The sequence below is a fragment of the Crinia signifera genome, chromosome 3 (assembly GCF_055691185.1).
Source record: "Crinia signifera chromosome 3, ASM5569118v1, whole genome shotgun sequence".
In the NCBI taxonomy this organism is placed as follows: domain Eukaryota; kingdom Metazoa; phylum Chordata; class Amphibia; order Anura; family Myobatrachidae; genus Crinia; species Crinia signifera.
The window spans coordinates 77,396,809-77,417,029 of record NC_139219.1 but is presented as its reverse complement, the minus strand read 5'-3'; the positions used below and the strand labels follow the sequence as shown (position 1 = coordinate 77,417,029).

At 47.0% G+C, this 20,221-nt stretch overlaps 1 protein-coding gene across 3 annotated transcripts in view; it reads left to right on the top strand.

The window, feature by feature from the left end:
* MORN2 (MORN repeat containing 2) overlaps positions 1–20,221 on the top strand; it is a 34,007-nt gene that overhangs the window by 8,604 nt on the left and 5,182 nt on the right. The window contains exons 4-5 of one of the 3 annotated variants that reach the window (XM_083176069.1): positions 12–148; positions 13,537–13,721. In XM_083176069.1, the coding sequence (XP_083032195.1) occupies positions 12–148; positions 13,537–13,639 (240 nt within the window). In that variant the 3' untranslated portion in view covers positions 13,640–13,721. Of the gene's footprint in view, positions 1–11; positions 149–13,417; positions 13,722–20,221 lie in introns of those variants that run through there. The other 2 variants (XM_083176071.1, XM_083176070.1) reach the window with 2 other exon arrangements.

Sequence of the window (20,221 nt, the reverse complement as noted above, 5' to 3'; positions counted from 1 at the left end):
GTTCAACACAGATGAACGGGTTGGGGAAGCTAGAACATCCCTCTGGAGCAGTTTATGAAGGAGAATTTGCTGACAACATGTTTCACGGGAGAGGGACTTACACATTTCCCAACAGAGCTCAGTACATAGGAAACTTTAATCAGAACAAGTAAGTGGGTTATCATTCTTGTCTTGCTTTTATAATGAGTTTGCTGATTTAAAATATCACAGTAGGGCCTAAACAGCATGTTGTGTGTTGTGTTGTGTGTCTTGGCTTACTTGATATATGACATAAATATTCATTCAGAATTAATGTGACATAAATTTGGCAACATAATTAAAATAATGAAAGTAAGAATATGAACGTACTATGCATAATTTATAATACTGTAATTAAATGTACACACTTTGGTCCCATTTGTGACTTCTATTTGTATTGCTTTTAAACTCTAAAAATGGAAACAATTCCTCCTAATATATTTGGTGAAACAGAAGAGCTGAAGTGACACTAATTTAGATACAGTAGCCATTTTGGGGTCTCCCCTCTGATCTGTAGTCACACCCAGGGCCAACGTTTCTATAAGGCAGCTTTAGGCTGCTGCCTATGGGCGCCGGGACCTGAGGGGTGGTCCGCTGTCACTGCCTGATAGCCTTCATCTGACCGCGTGCCCGTTATCCTCCCTCTGCCTGTGCGCTAACCTCCTTGACCCGCTAGCTAGGACAGTACCAGATCCATCCCGCCCGGGTTAGGGGATGTATCCAGAGAGGAATCGGGACACTCAAGTTTTGGGATAAAATCGAGCTGGTTTATTAAAATTTCGGTACTTGTTTCCTACCACGGCCACAATCGCGGGCATCGTGTACCTTAAAGTTAAGGTACATGATGCCCGCGATGGACACGATTTCCTTTGAAATCAGGTCCATTTTGCCGGCAAAGGCAAAATCGCGGGCATCGCGTCGGTCGCGGCCATTTACATGGCCCCCGACGCCACTGACGCGATGCCCGCGATTTTGCCATAGGCTTCAATGTTAAAATATTTTTTAACATTGAAATAGGGAGCATCGCGTCGGTCTTGTGCCATTATAATGGCACAAGCTGAGATGGACTTGATTAAGTCCATCTCACATAGGAAACAATGTGAAATGGGCCAATATGACCCATTTCACATTGTATATGGCCCCGTCGTCACCCCACGATTGACGCGAATCTGAAGCGTGGCGAGCGCAGCGAGCCCGCGAGGGGCGGCGGTGTGCGTCCTCCGACCTTTTCATACCCCTACTATCCACGTCGGCGTAAAGTGGAGAATATAAAGTGTGGCTAGCGCAGCGAGCCACCGAGCCCAAAGTGTGGCGAGCGTAGCGAGCCCCGCGAGGGGACGCGTATACCTGTGAAGTTATATGCGTCCCCTCCCGGGGCTCGCTGTGCTCGCCACGCTTTGGGCTCGGTGGCTCGCTGCGCTCACCACACTTTATATTCTGAGCTCAACGCCGACGTGGAAAGTAGGGGTATGAAAAGGTCGGAGGACGCGCACCGCCGCCCCTCGCGGGCTCACTGCGCTCGCCACGCTTCGGGTTCTCGTCAATTGTGGGGTGGCGTTGAGGGTGTAAAATTGGGTGTCTAGGGAATATTTTACATTGAATCCAATGTAAAATCGGGTCCCAGGGACCCTATTCACATTTGATTCAATTAAAAAATCGGGTCGGTCGCGTCGCATGCGATGCGATCGACGCAATTTTTCCGACACGACCACCGCGATGCAAATCGGTGTGGCCGTGCTAGGAAACAAGTACCAAAATTTCTGTAAGCAAATATAAAGCCAAAGAAAGAAAACATGGACAAACAAGTTATTGACAGTATGATGCTGTTTGGTGGCAGCGACATCCTCCATTTCTCATCATTGCCCGGGAGGAACGAGGCCAGGATCTGCAAAGACGGAGATTTCCTGGCCTCTTGCTCAGACCTGTGGCAGGCTGGCTTACGCGACCACCAACTGTGTAGCAGGTGATAGAACACAGCTTGGATCAGTAATGCAAGAAGGAGGCAGAATATGCAGGAGCCTCACCTGTACGATATAGTGGGTGGACAATGTCTAAGTCGACAGTTACTAGGTTGACCACTAATGGTTGACAATGAATATGTCGACACCTGAAAATGTTTGAAATACCATAGATTGCCAGAAGGTCGACACAAGTTTTTCATGCTTTATTGTTGGCTATGTCAATATACTGTATGTCATCATGGACACCATGTAAGTGTACCGCGTCCGCTCGCCATGCTTCAGGCATGCCGCCTCTCTGCGCTCGGCACACTAGTATATTCTCACTCTATGCCCACTTGTATAGTAAAGTATGAACCCAGGGCCGGCGCTACCCACTCAGCAAGTCCTGCAAAGCAGGGAGGCGCAGTGCTGGATAGGCGCTCTGCTCTCCCTGCTCTGCTACAATGCTGGACTGCTGTTGGCTGCCGCAGCCTGTGCCTGTCTGGCTATGACAGGCTGCGGCAGCATGAAGAGTGGGCAGCGCCTGGTCTGTTCTCCTCTACATCTACCCACAGGGAATACATCACCACCGCGGGGTTGTGGGTGGCCCGCTGAGCCTGTGATGTAGCCCAAGCTGCTGCTGCTGCTGACAGGAGGTCAGTCAGTCTATGCTTTGTGCCTGTACATCGGTAGAGCAGAGCTGTCAGCCAGGGCTCTGCTGCTACTTCCTGGAAGCTAGCCCCGCCCACCACTGACTGAGCTCCGTGGTGAGGCCAGCAATTGCTTTGCAGCTCTTCTTCCTGCCGTGCGGTCAGGGCCGGTGCTAAGCACCGGAGCGCCCTAGGCAGGGGGGCTCCCCGGCGCTCGCCTGCTCCATGGGCAGTATCTCCACGGGTGGCGGGGGGGGGATGTGCGATGTGGCGGCGGCAGCACGGGGGGGGGGAGGAGAGTGTACACTCCAGGGGCGGATTGGCCCACCGGAAAACCGGGCCATTTCCCGGTGGGCCGGCCCATTCCAGGCATGAAGGGGCTGTTCACCCCCCTGGCTGGGCTGCGGACATGTGAAACACCATCTCAGTGCTAGCGGCCGCGGCCGCAGCACTTTCCCAATACAAAGATGGCCGCGGGAGAGCTAGTGCGCATGCGCGAGCGCACACAGCTACTCCCGCGGTGCTTTGATCAGCAGAGCCCGGCAATCTGGCAGCCGCACACCGCCAATGCTTCCCCACTCTACACTGTGCAATCGCCCCGTGATAGAACGCTCACTAACCACCAGGCAGCAGCAGGCAGCAGCATGCAGCAGCAGCAGCTGCTGCTGCTGCAGAGACAGGGAGTCAAGTTTAGTTCCGGCTGCTGGAGTTAACTGTGAGTGTGCGCCCTCTCTGGGCACTGGAGCATAGGGTAGGCACACCGGGAAGCATGGGGGGGGAGAGAACATATGTACATAGGACATATTGGGGGGGGGGGGGAGGGGAGAGAGAACATATGTACATAGGACATATGGGGGAAGGGGGGGGAAGAGAGAACATATGTACATAGGACATATGGGGGGGACATATGTACATAGGACATATTGGGGGGACATATGTACATAGGACATATGGGGGGGGGACATATGTACATAGGACATATGGGGCGGGGGCATATGTACATAGGACATATGGGGCGGGGGCATATGTACATAGGACATATGGGGCGGGGCCATATGTACATAGGACATATGGGGGGGACATATGTACAAAGGACATATTGGGAGCATAAAAATAAGTCCCTATATGGAGCAGGGATACATATCTATATACAGTGGTCGAAGTGGGGCGGTATACGGGGGTATGGCATACCCCCACTTTAATCTAAAGATATAAAAAAAAAGTTTTTTTTCCCCCTCAGGATGCTCTCTGATCACTCAGCAGCACATATTGTGCTTTTGTAATACCCCTGTACAACAGGGCAGTCTGGCAGGGGACGTTGATGGACAGGGGGGTGTCCGAAGGTGCGCACTATATTCACTCTTTACTTTTCCATACCCCCACTTCAAAATTTCCATACCCCCACTTCAAAATTTCCACTTCGACCACTGTCTATATATATATATATATCTCTATTAGAGCAGGTGAGCATTTACTGTACATGTAGGGGTCTATACTATGTATACTATATGGACATGGCACCGATGTGTGGGGCTAACAGGCACCAGTGTAATAATCTTTGGAGTGGCATGTATACCATAGTGGTAAGATAGCCAAAGATGATGTATAATGGGATAAGCAGCAGCTGCACTTTATAGCAGCTTGGAGTTGGACAGTTTTCTTTGCAGCCCCATAGGGATTTGTACAAAATCATTTGAATTTAGTGTGGTGCCATTGGCAGCATTGTAACTCATGTTCTTCCCCTGCAATTCGATTGACCTAGTGTTCCCGGACTATACAATGTCCGGGAACAGGCAGAGTCCAGCAGCCGCACCACACTTATTCACTCTCCGCAGCTGCTGATGCTGAACCGTGCAGAGAGTGAGGTGCGCGGTGTATAGATAGCTGGTCCGACAAGCAGGCCTGCAGTGCAGCTATTTCAAATCGGAGCTCGCGGTCTGGCAGGCAATCGGGAGCAGCAGTGGTGGCTCCTGATTGGCTGCCAAACCGTGAGCTGGCATGAGATTTGACATAGCGCAGACCTGCCTTGATAGAGCTGGGCTGCACAAGACTCTTAGCCCGGCTGTCTGTTTGCTGCTGTTAGCGCTCTTAAACTCCCCCGTGGCAACGAGCATTTCACTCCCCCATGGCAATGAGCATGTAATCCCCATGGCATTGAGCATGAAGGTCCTGGCATAGAGCATTGAGCAAGAAACCCCTAGCAATTAACATGTAGGTAAGCGCCAATAATGTGGCATAATATGTAATAGCCATTACGGTGCTTGACATAAAATGTAATGGGCCTCACGGTGTGTGGCAAAATGTGTAATGGGCATTACAGAGTGTGGCATATGCCCCTAGCAATACACACACTGTTGCAACCTAGCCGTAGCCACACACACACCATCGAGAGTTAGTCCTAACTCCCCTCCCTGCAACTCTAACCATACCTCCCAGCAGCCTAATTCTAAACATACCCCTTCACAGCCTATTACTACTCCCCTCCCACTAGTCCAGCTGGTCTCCTGCTTCCCACACTACTACTCCCAGCCTGTCCCCTTATCCGCAATACCACTACTTCAACCTGCCCCTGATTCCCATTGCTACTTCCAGCCTGCCCTTTTCTCCCCGTCACTACTGCCTGCCTGCTCCCTTATCTGCACTACCACTCTCAGCCTGTGCCCTTATCTGCACTGCCACTACTCCAGCCTGCCCCCTGCTTTCTTCCAGGCCTCACCATACAGCACCCCGAGACATAGCCGCAATCCGATCTAACTCCAGCCTCCAAAATATATACCCCTTGCTAAACACAGTATCCCTGCCCCAACCCCAGGGAAATACACACACTACTGACCATACCCCTGCCCTCAGGTACATATATGGTTTATGCAAGCCCATGCCATTTTCTTTTCTATTGTGGAGCCTAATGTGTTTTTTTTTTATTCCTGTGGGGGCTAATGTATAATGTTTTTTTTTTTGTTCTGGAGTCAGTGTGTGTGCCACTGTGTTGTGGCATATGTTTTTGTTTTCTTTGGGGTTTCTTTCCCCCATATCGGGGTTCAATATGTTGGTTACCTGTTGGGAGTCAGGTTTTTTTTTCCTGTGGGATCACTGCTTTTTATTTATTTCAAGCACCAATAAGTGTATTATATGCAACTGCATAAAAAAAGAAAGACCGCAACTGCATGCAATGCTGAATCATATTCTATTAGTAGAGATCCTCCCCCTCTTGACAGACTCCACCCCTTCAACAGACCCCGCCCCCAGGGCTGCTTCCATAAATTTCCCGGGCTGGTTTTACTTCCCAATCCGCCCCTGGTACACTCACCTCCTTTTGCTGCCGGTGGCCGTGCTGCTGCTGCCGCTGAGTATCTTCACGGGGGGCAGGGGGAGGATGTGCGATGCGGCAGCAGCGCGGAGGGGAGGAAGAGTGTCACAGTCTCCGGCTTGTGCTGCTGGATCTGCGGGGAGCTCCGAGGCGCAGGGCTCTGGCCAGACTCGCTGTGCTGGACGGCCGGGGGGTGAGCCTGGCTGCGGGCAGGGCTCTCCGGCTCTCCCTGGACCCCACCTGGATGAAGAACTGGGTTGCTCAGGCACAGGCTGAGCTTAGAGCGCAGGCTGGCCGGGCACAGGTAGAGCTGGGAGCGGAGGCTGGCCGGGCACAGGCTGCGGGAGTCCCCTTGCTGCTGCCACGAGTATCTCCACAGGGAGCAGGGGGGGGGGGTGTGATGCGGCGGCAGCATGGAGGGAGGAGGAGTGTGTCCTCTCACCTCCGGCTGCCGGTGCTGCTGTTGCTGCCAAGTCTCGACGGGCACAGGCGATGCGGCGGGCGAGGACGACACCTAGTCCAACTTCCGCCCTCCAGTGGCCGGCGCCCTAGGCAAATGCCTAAAGCTGCCTAGTGGTGGCGCCGGCCCTGCGTGCGGGTAGTCAGGGGCTGTATATAATTTGTGTGATTGGGTGTAATACAATAGTGATGTGTGTGCCTGGGGCTGTATATTATGTATGTATGTTTGTATGCATATAATCATGTGTGCGGGGGAGGGGGGACTCTGTAATGTAATCAAGTGATGTGTGTGCTGGGGGCTGTATATAATGTGTGTGGGGGAGGGGGGATCTGTAATATAAAACAGTGATGTGTGTGCTGGGGGCTGTATATAATATGTGTGAGTGTGGGGGAGGGGGGGCTCTGTAATGTAATACAGTTATGTGTGTACTGGGGGCTGTATATAATGTGTGTGAGGGAGGTGGGGGTTCTGTAATGTAATATTTATTTTATTTATTAGCAGTTTATTATATAGCGCAGCATATTCTGTTGCACTTTACAAAGTACAGTGATGTGTGTGCTTGGGGCTGTATATAATGTGTGTGGGGGGCTCTGTGTGTAATATAATACATTGATGAGTGTACTCAACTGGCTGGGGGGATGTGTATAATGTAATATAATAATGTGAGTAGTAAATGTAATATGGGGGCGGATGTGTGTAATGTATCATAGTGGTGTGTGTATATGGGGGGATGTGTGTTATGTAATGGCAGTGTGTACTGGATGTAATATGGGGGGGAGGGATACTCTTGCATCCTTGAGAAATTCCCAGGCGATTCCCAGAGTCTACAGCTGCTCAGAAACCTACATAATTCTACCTGATTCCCCCACTGCCATCGCGAATATAGGTCATCTGGATATTCCAGAGTCCCCACTGCCCCGGGCGAATAGAAAGAGGCCGCCCACTGCAGAGTTAGGGGTAGTGGTGGCCGTGTCTGGAAGCCGTACCCTTACTCTGGCACTGTGCCTGTAGCAGTTCCTCAAACTGCAGCAACAGGTGGGGGCCTCTCAGAGTGGGGGTTCCGTGCCCATGAGCTCCCCTCCTCAAGCCAGCTCTGCCAACTGTGCCACATTTCTAATTTTATTTAGGTGTAAAAAAAAATCAGCTGAAGAATTCAAATTGGTGCAGCAAAGGTCTCCTGGATCCTCCCTGGTTATTGGTGTGTGCACGGTGAGACTGGACCCTCCAAGGTGAGCAGCCATCTTACTGCATACAGCAGCTGTCTAGGTTCCTCCCTGGTCTAACTCTCTTTCTCACTCTCAGATTTTCCTCTATCCCTCTCACACTCTCTCTTTCACACTCTCTCCTCTAACTCTCAGACTCTCCCCCTCTCTCTCTCACACACACTCCTTGTGAGGGAATGTATGTGAGACACACACTCTCCCTTAATCTCGCACTTCCTCTCTCAAGACTTTCTCCCTCACATCCACTCTCTGTCTCACACTCTGGGAGGGATGTACTAAAGGGAAAATGCGGTAAAATCCCAGTTTTAACGCATTTTTCTATGTATTAAAACCCCGCCGCCACGATACCACATAGTAATATATCGCCACCCATCTCTCCCCCTCCCTCTAGCTTACCTTAGTCCAGGTCCTCATGGACCTGGAAGGTAAGCCCTTCCTCCCCCTAGTAAAGCACCCGGACATCCTTCCGGCTACAGGGGGGTGGAGGCCTCCATCACCGCACCGCAATGCCAGCCGCATATGTTAGTACATATGCGCTGGTATCGCGGGGGCCGGGTGGTGATGTATATTAATACCTCCCGTCCTCTATCACTCCCTCTCATACTTTCTCCCTGGCTATCTCTCTCTCTCACTCACACACTCACTCACTCACTCCTTTATTCAAATCTGATCGCAGTACAAATTTTTTGGAAAATGGGCAAAACCTGCAGTGGTGGGGCAGATGTAATAAATATATATATATATATATATATATATATATATATATAGAGAGAGAGAGAGAGAGAGAGAGAGTTAGATTTGTGTGAGTTATTTTGTTTCTGTGCAGGGTAAATACTGGCTGCATTATTTTTACACTGCAATTTAGATTTTAGTTTCAACACACCCCACCCAAATATAACTCTCTCTGCACATGTTACATCTGCCCCACCTGCAGTGCACAGGGTTTTGTCCATTTTACAAACAAATTTGTACTGCAATCAGATCTGTATAAGGTCCACAGTCTCCCTCCCCTTCTCTAAAATATACAGCGGGAAATTTACTAAGATGTGTATTCGACATGTGATGTTGCTATTAGCACCCTCTAAAAGTTAGTAGACAAGATCTTATGTGAAGTAGAATACAGTACACATCTTAGTAAATTTCTTCCACAGTCTTTCCATATCTCTCTCTCTCTCAACACTCTTTCTCTGTCACACACACAGTCTGCTTCTATCTCTCACACTCCCTCCCTCCCTATGTGTGTTTCTCTCCTTTACTTTGTCTCTCTCACAAACTCTCTCCCACCTCTGTATCCCACACACTCAAAAAACTCTCAAATTTTTCACACACACACACACACACACACACACACACACTCACATCTAGTCTGCCACATACTGAATTAGTTGAGTGAAGCACAAGAGGAGTGATAGAGAACCTCTGCGAGGGACCCCAGGCTAGCTGCTGTACAGCTGGAGGGGCAGAGGGGTGTCCCTATCAACATCAGGAGGCTCTGTCATCTCTTTCTGTCCTGTGTCAGGTCAGATACTACTACAGCAGGTTGTATGTGCTTTGTTGGGGCACAGACACATGAGGTATGGGTGTGATGGGGGGGCACAGGAGGGTTGTGTGATGGGGGGCACTAGAGGATTATTTGTGATAAGGTGGTACAGTAGGGATCTGTGTGTTGGGGCTCAGGAGGGATGTTTGTGATGGGGGTCACAGGAGGAATGTAGAAGGGGGGGCACAGGGGAGATTTGTGTGATGGGAAGCACAGGAGGGATGGGCAGAGCCGGCAGGACCCGGTAAGTGGGTTAAATGCTGTGGCGCTCCCCTTTGGCCTGCTATCTGCCGCTGGAACCACGACACCCACCATTTAAAAATAAAATAAACACAGTTGCCAGTATAAGCAGGGTGAGTGACAACACATGGGCTCAGAGTCTCTGTCTAATTACAAAAAGGAAGAAAGGGGTGACACCACAGTCACACAGTAGCGCTGGTTCTAAAATTGGTGCAGCCCTTTCACTATTCCGGGTAATAGCTGCAGCCCCTTATCAGAGGCTTTGTGAGCCTCTGTAACAAGCAGGAGTGATAGCGATTATAAATCGATACATTTAAGATGCACAGCTGTACCCAGTCCAATGATTATAACAATTTATATGAAGTAAATTATTTTAATATATATATATATATATATAATCCATAATATTTGAAGTGCACTTCATATAATTCATAGACAGTACATGACATACAACAATTTAACACACACATAAATATATATATATATATATATATATATATATATATATATATATGATGCTATCAGAGAATTGAAAAATATTTCATGGGAACGCAGGCTAGGGCAACCTTTTTTCAGCACACGCTGTCTCTTTATAAAGTATGGGAGGGCGCAAATTTATAGTTTGCAGGGGGGCGCCGAACACCCTAGCACCGGCCCTGTATGAACCGTCGGTCTACACCAAAAAAAAACGACCTTAAGCTTGTGTCGACCTTCTGTCAGTGCCGACCTAAGGTATGTCGACCATTTCCAGGTGTCAGCCTAGTCACTAGGCCACCTAGTGACTGTCAACCTAGACATTGTCGAACCAGGGACCGCATACCATCTCAACAGCTCCGTCATAGTTTTATTTGATCATTATATTATGTGCAATTAATCTATTCCCTTTGATTAATATGTGTTAATTTTAGAACTCATCATTTTAACACCTAGAAGTAGAAACACTACATTAGCCAGTTAATGATCTTCATTAATTTCCTTAAGGATGGCTGTGCCTTCTTTTTTTATTAACCTGCATCTCAAAAATCATCTCATGTCTTCAGCAAAAAATAATACTGATAGAAATTATTTACATTTCAGCACATCCCCTGCAGGCAGATAGAGACAACTAATAGGTTGTTAAACCCATTACAGTTACATGCCATGTTTAGAGTCACAGAGTATGACAGTGCGTGAGTTTATTTGTGTTTTCATAGAACTTTTGCAAAGATAATTGGATTTTTATTGAGGGCTGATCTTCAGGCAGTATAGTCTTATAGAGGCTGCTCATAAACTAGATTATTCCAAGCAAGCCACCAGTTGCAGTGGACATGAAGCTACCGTGTTTCCCCGATAATAAGACACTGTCTTATTTTTTTTCAACCAACAAAAAACACCATAGGCCTTATTTTCAGGGGAGGTCTTATTTTAATACGGTACAAATTTAAACATGCCCCCAGTGCTCCTTTTAAACATGCCCCCAGTGCTCCTTTTAAACAGGCCCCAGTGCTCCTTTTAAACAGGCCCCAGTCCGCCATCTTAAAAATGCCTCCAGACCGCCATCTTTGACATGCCCCAAACCCCCTTGATATGGTAAACATGCCCCTGTCCTCCTTTTAAGCATGCCCCCAGTGCTCCTTGCACACATGCCCCAGTGCCCCTTGTAAACATGCCCCAGGTTAAAGAACGTACCGTAGCCTCCGTTAACCAACTCGCCTCCTCTCTGTCTCATCAACGCCAGCTCCGTGCTCTGCTACAGCCGTGCTGCTGCTGCCGCGTGATGTGAGCGGCGACGTCACGCGGCTTCCGCAATGCATCCCTGGGACCGGGAGTAAAGCGGCATCTGTAGAAGACGGAGGTCTCTAAATACCTCAGAGGTGATTGAAGATCACCTGGAGGTTAGCGGAGGTTAGCGGGGTCTTGTATTTATTGTTTGCATTGCACAGGATTGAAATTTGAATCGGCCTTATTTTCGGGGGAGGTCTTATTTTGGACATATTTCCAAAAGCTGGGGGAGGTCTTATTTTCGGGGGTTGTCTTATTATCGGGGAAACACGGTATGTAGGACAGATGAAGCACTAACTGCACACTGGCTGTGTTGTCATATAAGAGTTTTGCCAAATTGACAAAAATGATAAAGATATTGAACTCCCTGGTAATATTCATCATCCCTTACCAACACATTTGTCTCCTCATTAATGGAGTACTTAGGAGCTCATGCACAGATCCATCTGCGTACTACACATTCACATTTAGCACTTACAGTATGTGGGAAACTTACTAAGATGGCAGTTCTATGTCACATGGGTTGTTGCTATGGGCAATTATCAGAATTGACCTTATTTATTGAGCACTTTGTATAAGATAATAGATAGTATCTGATTGGTTGCCCATAGCAACAGCCCATGTGAAATTTAATTCCCATCTTTTCCCAGTAAATTTTCCTACTATGACTCATTGGGGGTAAATTTGCTAAGATGGGAGTTCTATCAGATTCTACTTCTTCTGTATATATTACTGGCTTATAAGTGTCATTGGTGCCCAGTGGTGCCAGTAATATATATATTGTTGGCATGTGCCAGCAACGTATATATTACTGCCTTAAAATGAATTCATTGGTGGCCAATAGTGTATGGATGCTCCACACAGTGGGAGGGAGCGGGCGAGCGGCCAGTCAGCTGGGGGGCGGGGTGTACTGCAGGGAGAGGGGCGTCCCCCCGGGCTGTATGTCCGGGCGGGGGAGTGGAGTGGAAGTCGTGCAGCCGCAGCATTGAAGGAGAGCCAGGCGGCATTGGAGTGGGGCAGGGTGAGTATGAGCAGGGGGAGCGAGCAGGCTGTCAGCCAGACTGAAAGACTTTCAGCCCGGCTGCCGTACACATGATAGCAGCCATATCACTAGATGTGCTGGTAAAACCAGCAGATGGCCCACCTCCCTATCGATGATGCAGGAGCGCGCATCATCGCTAGTCGGGGGTCGCTGGGGCATACACACTAGTCGATTTTTAGATGAAAATAACTCAAAACGGCTGTGTTGAGCGATTTTCAGCTGAAAATCGACTAGTGTGTATGGGCCTATAGTATGAACTATTTTAATACCTATTGTACTAACCCTACGAGTACTGTGAACTTTTATCATGCTTGCTATTCATGCTACTATCACAGGGTCTGATTCATAGTTGATTGATGATCTCTGTTCACTGCGGGTACATAGCTGCCGCCCAGACAGAAAGAAAACTTGCCCCATTCAAATCTACAAGTGAATTGCGAAAATATCACAATTCAACTGCAAATCCTTACGCAATTCCCGAACCATCCAATCATTTTTCTAGTCTGTGCAAATGTAAGTCTGACCCTTCTACAAATCTACAAGCAGACCGAGGCTGGTAGAACCATTCGCTATTTGTCGTTATTTCGACTGAGTATCCCTTGCCGGATATCAGCAGGTGAACAAAAGTATATATACTGGTTGTCAATACTATGTTTTCTTTTTTGTTACTTTTCTTTATTACATATAACTATCTTCTGCTTCCGAACCCCAGAGTCTCTAGTTTCAGCTTGTATCTTAGGGGTTTCTTTCCTTAGATGGGAGCTCTATTGAAGGTGATACTACCTATTATCTTCTAGAAGGTGCTAAATAAATTAGAAGTAGATTTTGTTTGGTTGCTATGGGCAACACCCCATCTTCTACAGAACTCCCATCTTAGTAAATGTACCCCCCGGTGTCTTTCTGGGTTAATATGTGGGAATGATGCTCCAAATAACATAAACCCTCATCTGAAAAAGCCTAGCTCCCAAGCATACGTGTATATATATATATATATATATATATATATATATATATATATATATATATATATATATATATATACACAGATAGTTCCATTGTCTCACATATGCTGACACTCTAACTTTTACGGTTTATATAGTAAATCTAGTTTGCTCTCTGCACATGTTGCTATCAAAAGACAGCTTACTAAAATAAAACTAATTATGTTGCTAATTAAAGTTAATTTCCAGCAACATTTCAATTTGATTGTACGTTAATCTGTCACATGTAATCCAGTTTAGGAGAACAATCAGCTGTAGCATAAATAGACATCTAGGGCAGTGAATTAGAGCATTTCATGCATGAAGTACGTGTCAGAGACAATCAAGCCTCACCCCGACTCTGTACCTTCACAGGATGATGGGAGAAGGTGAATATGTGGACGCCAGCGGGTTGCATTGGAAAGGATTATTTCATGACAAAGCAGCACCAGGACTGAAATTAATGTTGAAAGTGTAAATTATATCATATCTACAGTGAGCACAAACCATTTGCATCCCTCCCCGGGTCATCTCCTCAATAAAGGCTTTGCAAAGTGTTCCTTACAGCCTCATAAATGCAGTGTGACTGAATGTTCTGTATGTTGATACATGTATGAGTTGTATGGTGGTATCTCATTGCAGACTGGTCACAACTGATCTTGTTATCACTTATGTAACAGATAAAATCCATTAAAAGAAAAAGAATTAAAGAAACTCAATGAATGAAGCATTTATTCCCAATGATGCCTGGGTTATGCTTAATATGGAGCGGATTCAGAAATGGACCAAATGCTGTAGCAGCTGTGAACCCATATGTAGCAGCTGTGTGAAAATATGCAAATGCTGCAGTCATCTAGATTTGACGCCCGCTGAAATGATCTCAGTTCCACCGCTTGTGTAAGAAAACGTAACCATTGGAAGCACGTTGGTTAGTCATTGATCTGAATAACCCTCTGGTCAGGCACCATGACTGTTAGCAATAAGACACCAGAGCCATGATTACATCGCAATCGCAAGCTATGGAAACAGCTGGAAATGATCGCTACACGCCTGTATTTCAGTTGCTACTCCCCTGTTACAATAGCGGTCAGCATTCACAGAATCTCCCTTGATGAGGAAATAAAAAAGAAGCGCCCCATTGTGGTCCTAAAACACGGTCGCCATGACCTTCACTGCTGAAGGAAGTGTTTTACATTTCTTTGGCTGTGTGGAAGATGCATGATGCCATGTAATGGTCCATTGCTTTGTCTCCAGTGTCAAATGATGCCCCACCGTTTCATTGCCTGTAACAACACAATGCAGGAACTGCATTCCCTCCACATAGGTGCTAATTCAGGATCGCCATTCGCTGCAGGGAATAAGGGGTGGAGGCGAACACAGGGCCAGACCCGGAGAACGCCCCGCTTTTTTGTCGTCCCCATAAGAACGCTGGCCATTCCCCTGGGTATGCGGATGGGGTAAGAAGGTCGACAATCAATAGGTCAATCACTATTGGTTAACAGAGGATAGGTTAACGCATGAAAAAGGTTGACATGCCTTAGGTCAAAAGGTCGACATTCAACATGTCGAAATGGAGAAGGTCGACATCAGAAAGGACCACGTGGACTTTTCATGGTTTTCTGTGTCTGCGTTGACATAATGCGAAATCGACACTATAGAAGTGTAGCGCGTCCCCTGGTTTGCTCCACTTGCCATGCTTCGGGCACGGTGCCTCGATACACACGGCGCTCTATTATAATATAACTCGGTACTTGTTTCCTAGCACAGCGCCACCGATTTTAATTGTAAGCCATCGGGTCGATCACATCGCATGCAACCAAATAGCATGCGATACGATGCGATGCGACGCGATCGACCCGATTTTTACATTGGAACCAATGTAAAATGGTCCCTGAGACCCGATTTTACATTGGCCCCAGTGTTAAATGCCCCTCAGACCCCAATTTTCATTGTATACCCACCCTGATGGGTCAAATGCCCCCCCCCCCCATTGTTAACGCCACCCCACGATGAACGTCAACCCGAAGCGTGGCGAGCGGCGGCAGTAAGCGTCCTCCGACCTTTTCATACCCCCACTATCCACGTTGGCGCGAGCCCGAAGCGTGGCGAGCCCCGCGAGGGGACGTGCATCACTTTACAGGTATTACACGTCCCCTCGCGGGGATCGCTGCGCTCGCCACGCTTCGGGCTCGCCACACTATATAAAATCGACTCCACCCCGACGTGGATAGTGGGGGTATGAAAAGGTCGTAGGACGTGTACCGCCGCCCCACGCGGGCTCGCTGCGTTCGCCACGCTTCGGGTTGGCGTTCATCGTGGGGTGACGTTAACAATGGGAGGGGGCATTTCACATACAAATTACCCATCAGGGTGGGTATACAATGAAAAATTGGTATGAAAAAAAGTAATAAACTAATGTGGACCTTTTCATGTCGACCTATTGTATGTTTTAACCTTTTGACTATGTTGACCTTAGGTATGCAGACCTTTTTCATGTGTCGACATATGGCCTGTCGACCGACAGTGGTCGACCTATTGATTGTCAACCTTTTTATTGCCTGCCGACTGCATCCTCTCTCTGGTATTGGCTAACACAGGGAAATCAACTGTGATAGACGTAACAATCCATATATCCAGCAAGATCACTGATCTGGCTGTCATTCTCATCTGTCACCACACATGATAAAGATTTTTTTCTTTTTCTTAAGTCAGTTTAAACATGAACAAAAAAATGCTGCAGTAAATACCAGCTCTTGTTTTGGACGAATGGCTGCGGCCTGGCAGCCAATGCACTAGGGGCATTACTTCTAGTGCCAAACTTATGGGAGTGTTATTCCAACTGATGCACAAAGCAGTGGTCAGCTGTATAAGGCTGGGATGTAACACTGCTCCCGTAACACAGATGTGACAATGGGAAAGACTAGCAGCACCCAAGCTGAGGAAGCAATACCTGGGGACACACATTAGGACGAGGCTTACCCTGATTAAAGGTTCCAGGTGCCCTAGGCTAATAGCGCTTATAGCTCCTATTGTAATGCCATACCTGCCAACTTTTTGGAGACTGGGACTCCCGGGTGGCGAAGCCTCACGCGCTCCTGAAAAAGGGGTGAGGCCTTTAAAAAGGGGGCATGTCCTCACGGGATGACGCGGCCTTCGGCCGCACCCCCGTATTCCACCGCTCTGCGGAACTGAATAGACGCTGTCCATTCTTGCCAGGCTGGGGGGACTCCCAACTGCCCCCCCCCCCCCACCGCAGGACAATGGCGGCCCCGGGTGGGACGCGAGAACGTCCCCAAATACCAGGATGTTCCCGCGGTAAGCGGGACAGTTGGGAGGTATGGTAATGCTGCTAAACACTCGTGTATGGACGGTCAAGGACTTGCCATTCATACTGCTCATGTGCATGTAGCGAAAGGTGTGTGAACGATTGTGAGCGACTGCGCATAAATGGTTATGCGCGTGTGCAGCCACTTGGTGCGAGGTGGTGCAACGAACTGCTTGTTCGCCATCCCATTCTCACCTAACAATGCAGGCAGGGGGTGTGAGGTGGTGGTGAGAGGCTGCGGCCATATGAATGACCAGCGTTTCATGGGTGTCCCCATTAAAACTCTGGGTGTTCCCATGTAAATGCGCCCGTGACACGGGTGCGGGCAGCTGATGTCAGAGGACATCAGCTGCCCACCCGCTTCCCGTGCAGGATGCACGCAGATGTAAGACACATCTTATATGTGAGGCCTACATATGGTGAGCTTACCCGGGTTCATTTCCACCTTTGTAGATCTTGTATGTTACCGTCTGGATGTGACTCCCAGTGTTTGGTACACTTGTCTATAGCTGCTCTGGGCGTCACTATATCTACAAGTGCCTGCAAAATCATTCGATGGTCAGCAACCATCGAATGATTTTGTCTCCACACCCAAGGCTGCGAATGGATGTTTATGGGGATATTCAGCGTACAAGGGGGGCGGCTGATTGTGCTGGCAGTGTTTAAATTACATACAAAGCTGCAAATTTTGCAGCTTTGGGTGTCAACCACAATGACCTCCTTAGGCTGACCAGCTGTAGCACAATGTCATAAAGTAATGGTTCCATCAGTAAATTACTTCTGTACAACCATCTGGAAGTCACCTTAAGAACTTTAAACCTCCCCCCCCCCAGTCCTTCTTCCGCCCTCACTTAATTGCGGGGATGGCGGACGGCCCATCTTTGGCTCACACATAGCCACTGAATCTGGGGTAATTTCATGCCCATTGGGATTGCACATCACAGCCGACCCTAGAAACGGTCCTGTTTGCCCAGTGTAATATACTGTATAATCAGGGGCAGATTGAGTACTAAAAGTGGCCCTGGAATAATTTATAAAAGTGGCCTCATGTGGGCGGCACCAAATCAAATGTTGGTGGAACCAACACCAACATAGGCGGGATTAATACATAACTACACATATGTGGAAGCCGTTGGTTTCAATACCCTTGGCAGTCTAGTGGACCCCAGAACTTTAAGCAGCTGTGACAAACCACAAACCCAAACATTCCAAATAATACCCCACCTCCCCCCACTAAGACTGATCACAGACACCAAAACCACCATCAAGCAGAAAAATAATTACCACATCTTCCAAATATCGCAAATATTACCACCCTTCACCCAGTGGATCCCAGAAACACCCCATAAATTGTTAGACCCCAGATAGCACACACCCCTGTCCCTATAATAGATGTCACAATGGATATAGATGAGTGTCCACCTTAGATGAGTATTTGCAGCATTGGGTACTATGCTCTGTGCTCTGACAAAGGTTGATTGTATGGGATACAGGAGGGGAATGGGGCCAGTACCTGTGAGGCCACCTGTCACTGGCTGACAGGTTGCCTCACAGGGGCAGCGGCCCGCCAAGGATCATCCCTATGAGGCCTATGGCCAATCCACCCCTGTGTATATTAGCTGTTCCCCAATATACAATTTACAGCTAATGATAATGTTATGTTCGGTTTCCTCCTAGATTTACAGCGTTGTGAGAATGCTGTACAAAATGTAAGCACACTAGGTACTGTTACACTAATCCAAATAATCAGGTTCCCATGGGTCTCTGGCTTTTAAGCTTTGAGTACAAACATGAGTTGCATGAGTAAATGTTGGATGGAGACTAGGAAGCTGGCTGACACAGTTACATCTTAGCTTGCTGAAAATAACGATGACAATAAGTTAGAGAACAATAATTAGGTAAATCGAAAGGCAATTTACAATATAAAATCACTGTGAAATGAAAATGTTTTGCTATATTTTAATATATAAAAATATACTGGTAGGCTAATTGGCTCCCAACAAAAATTAACCCTAGAATGTCTGTGTGTGCGTGTATATGTGGAAGGGAATATAGATTGTAAGCTCCACTGGGGCAGGGACTGATGTTAATGTTCAACTATACTTTGTAAAGCGCCGCGGAATATGTGTGCGCTACATAAGAAACTGTTAATAAATAAATAAATATATTTTTGTCATCCAGTTTTTAAAACCATGATACATAGTTGTCAAACTGCAATCCATAATAAGTTCTTTGAAAAGCAATTATGTCTGCAGATCCATGATATATAAATGTGAGTCATAATAGTATTTCAGATCTTAGTTGATTGCAAAATAAAATCAAATGGACAGAACCATGTTGCACTGCAGATGGGGCAGACGTAACATGTGCAGGGAGTTTTTTATTTGGATGGGGTGTGTGTGTTCACTAAATTGCACTATATAAATAAAGCAGACAGTATTTACAGCGCATAGTAAAATATAGCCCAACCAAATGTAAATATCTCTTTGCATGCTACATCAGCCCCACCTGCAGAGCAACATCGTTTTGCCCATTTGTGAGCTTTTTTGCTTTGCTAACAAAGCTGAATCAGAACCTTGAGTTTCTGTAATTTGGGCAGATAAACCATATTAAAGCTTGATCCATCGTATTTCTTTTTATTTTGCACTGGCATTTTCATAAATGTCCTCCTATATGGTTACATTGGTTATAATAAGTGTCATTAGTGCCCTTTCGTATTTCTTGTGAGAGCGGACTAATTTGGGTCGGCAGTCAATTCTTACAAAGGTTCCGCTAATGCATACGTATAATCAGAAATAAGTGTTAGAAAAGGATAGGATATCGGTATACTTCTATTGATAAACATGTATCTGAGAAGCCTCATCAAGCCTCAGATACAAATCAGTGTCAGATGTCAATAGATTATTGTACATTTCTTCTTTGCTAATGAAGTAACTGGTCTCTTGATACCTTAATTAAGAGCGGTTTCCATTATTATGGTTCCAGCACATAGCTGCTTATTTCATACATTTGGCAGATTTTATGGATCTGAACTAGATTTGACTCTCCTCTTCTCTTTAATGAAGGAGAAATTCTCAGGCACCAGTCTTGTCACAGTAAATAGTGTCTGTGACTGCATACGCACAGCAAACATCACTGGTTTCTTTTTCCATCATGCAGAATATAATAAATGATGTGAGAACTGTCACCTCTGAGCCACAGTATAGTTTGAGTTCTAGGAATCTGTAATAAATGACCTATGGAGCATCATATATTTTTTAGCTATGAGCCATAAAGGTCTGACATGGTGCCTGGAGCAAGGGTATATTTTGCCCCCCCCCCCCCCCCCCATCCCCATCCCTAGCCGTTTTACCTTCTTATAGTAATGCCCCTTAAACATTATGCAACACAGCACATTATGCCACTTACCGTAATACCCCTTACACAATATGCCCCACAAGGTACTGCCCATTACATATCATGCCACACACCATATTTCCTATTACATATTATGCCACACAGAGTGATGCTTCTGACACCATTTTATGTCCCACACACATATAAATGTCCCTTACAAGTGATGCCCTACAGTAAGGCTTCTACCCCATACATTAATTATAGATTTTTTTTTTACCTACATGCTCAATGCCAAGGGTGACATACTCCTTGCTGGGGATTTCTTGCTTGTTGCCCAGAATTTCTTGCTCATTGTAAGGGGGGTTACATGCTCATTGCCAGGGGGAGTTACATGCTCAG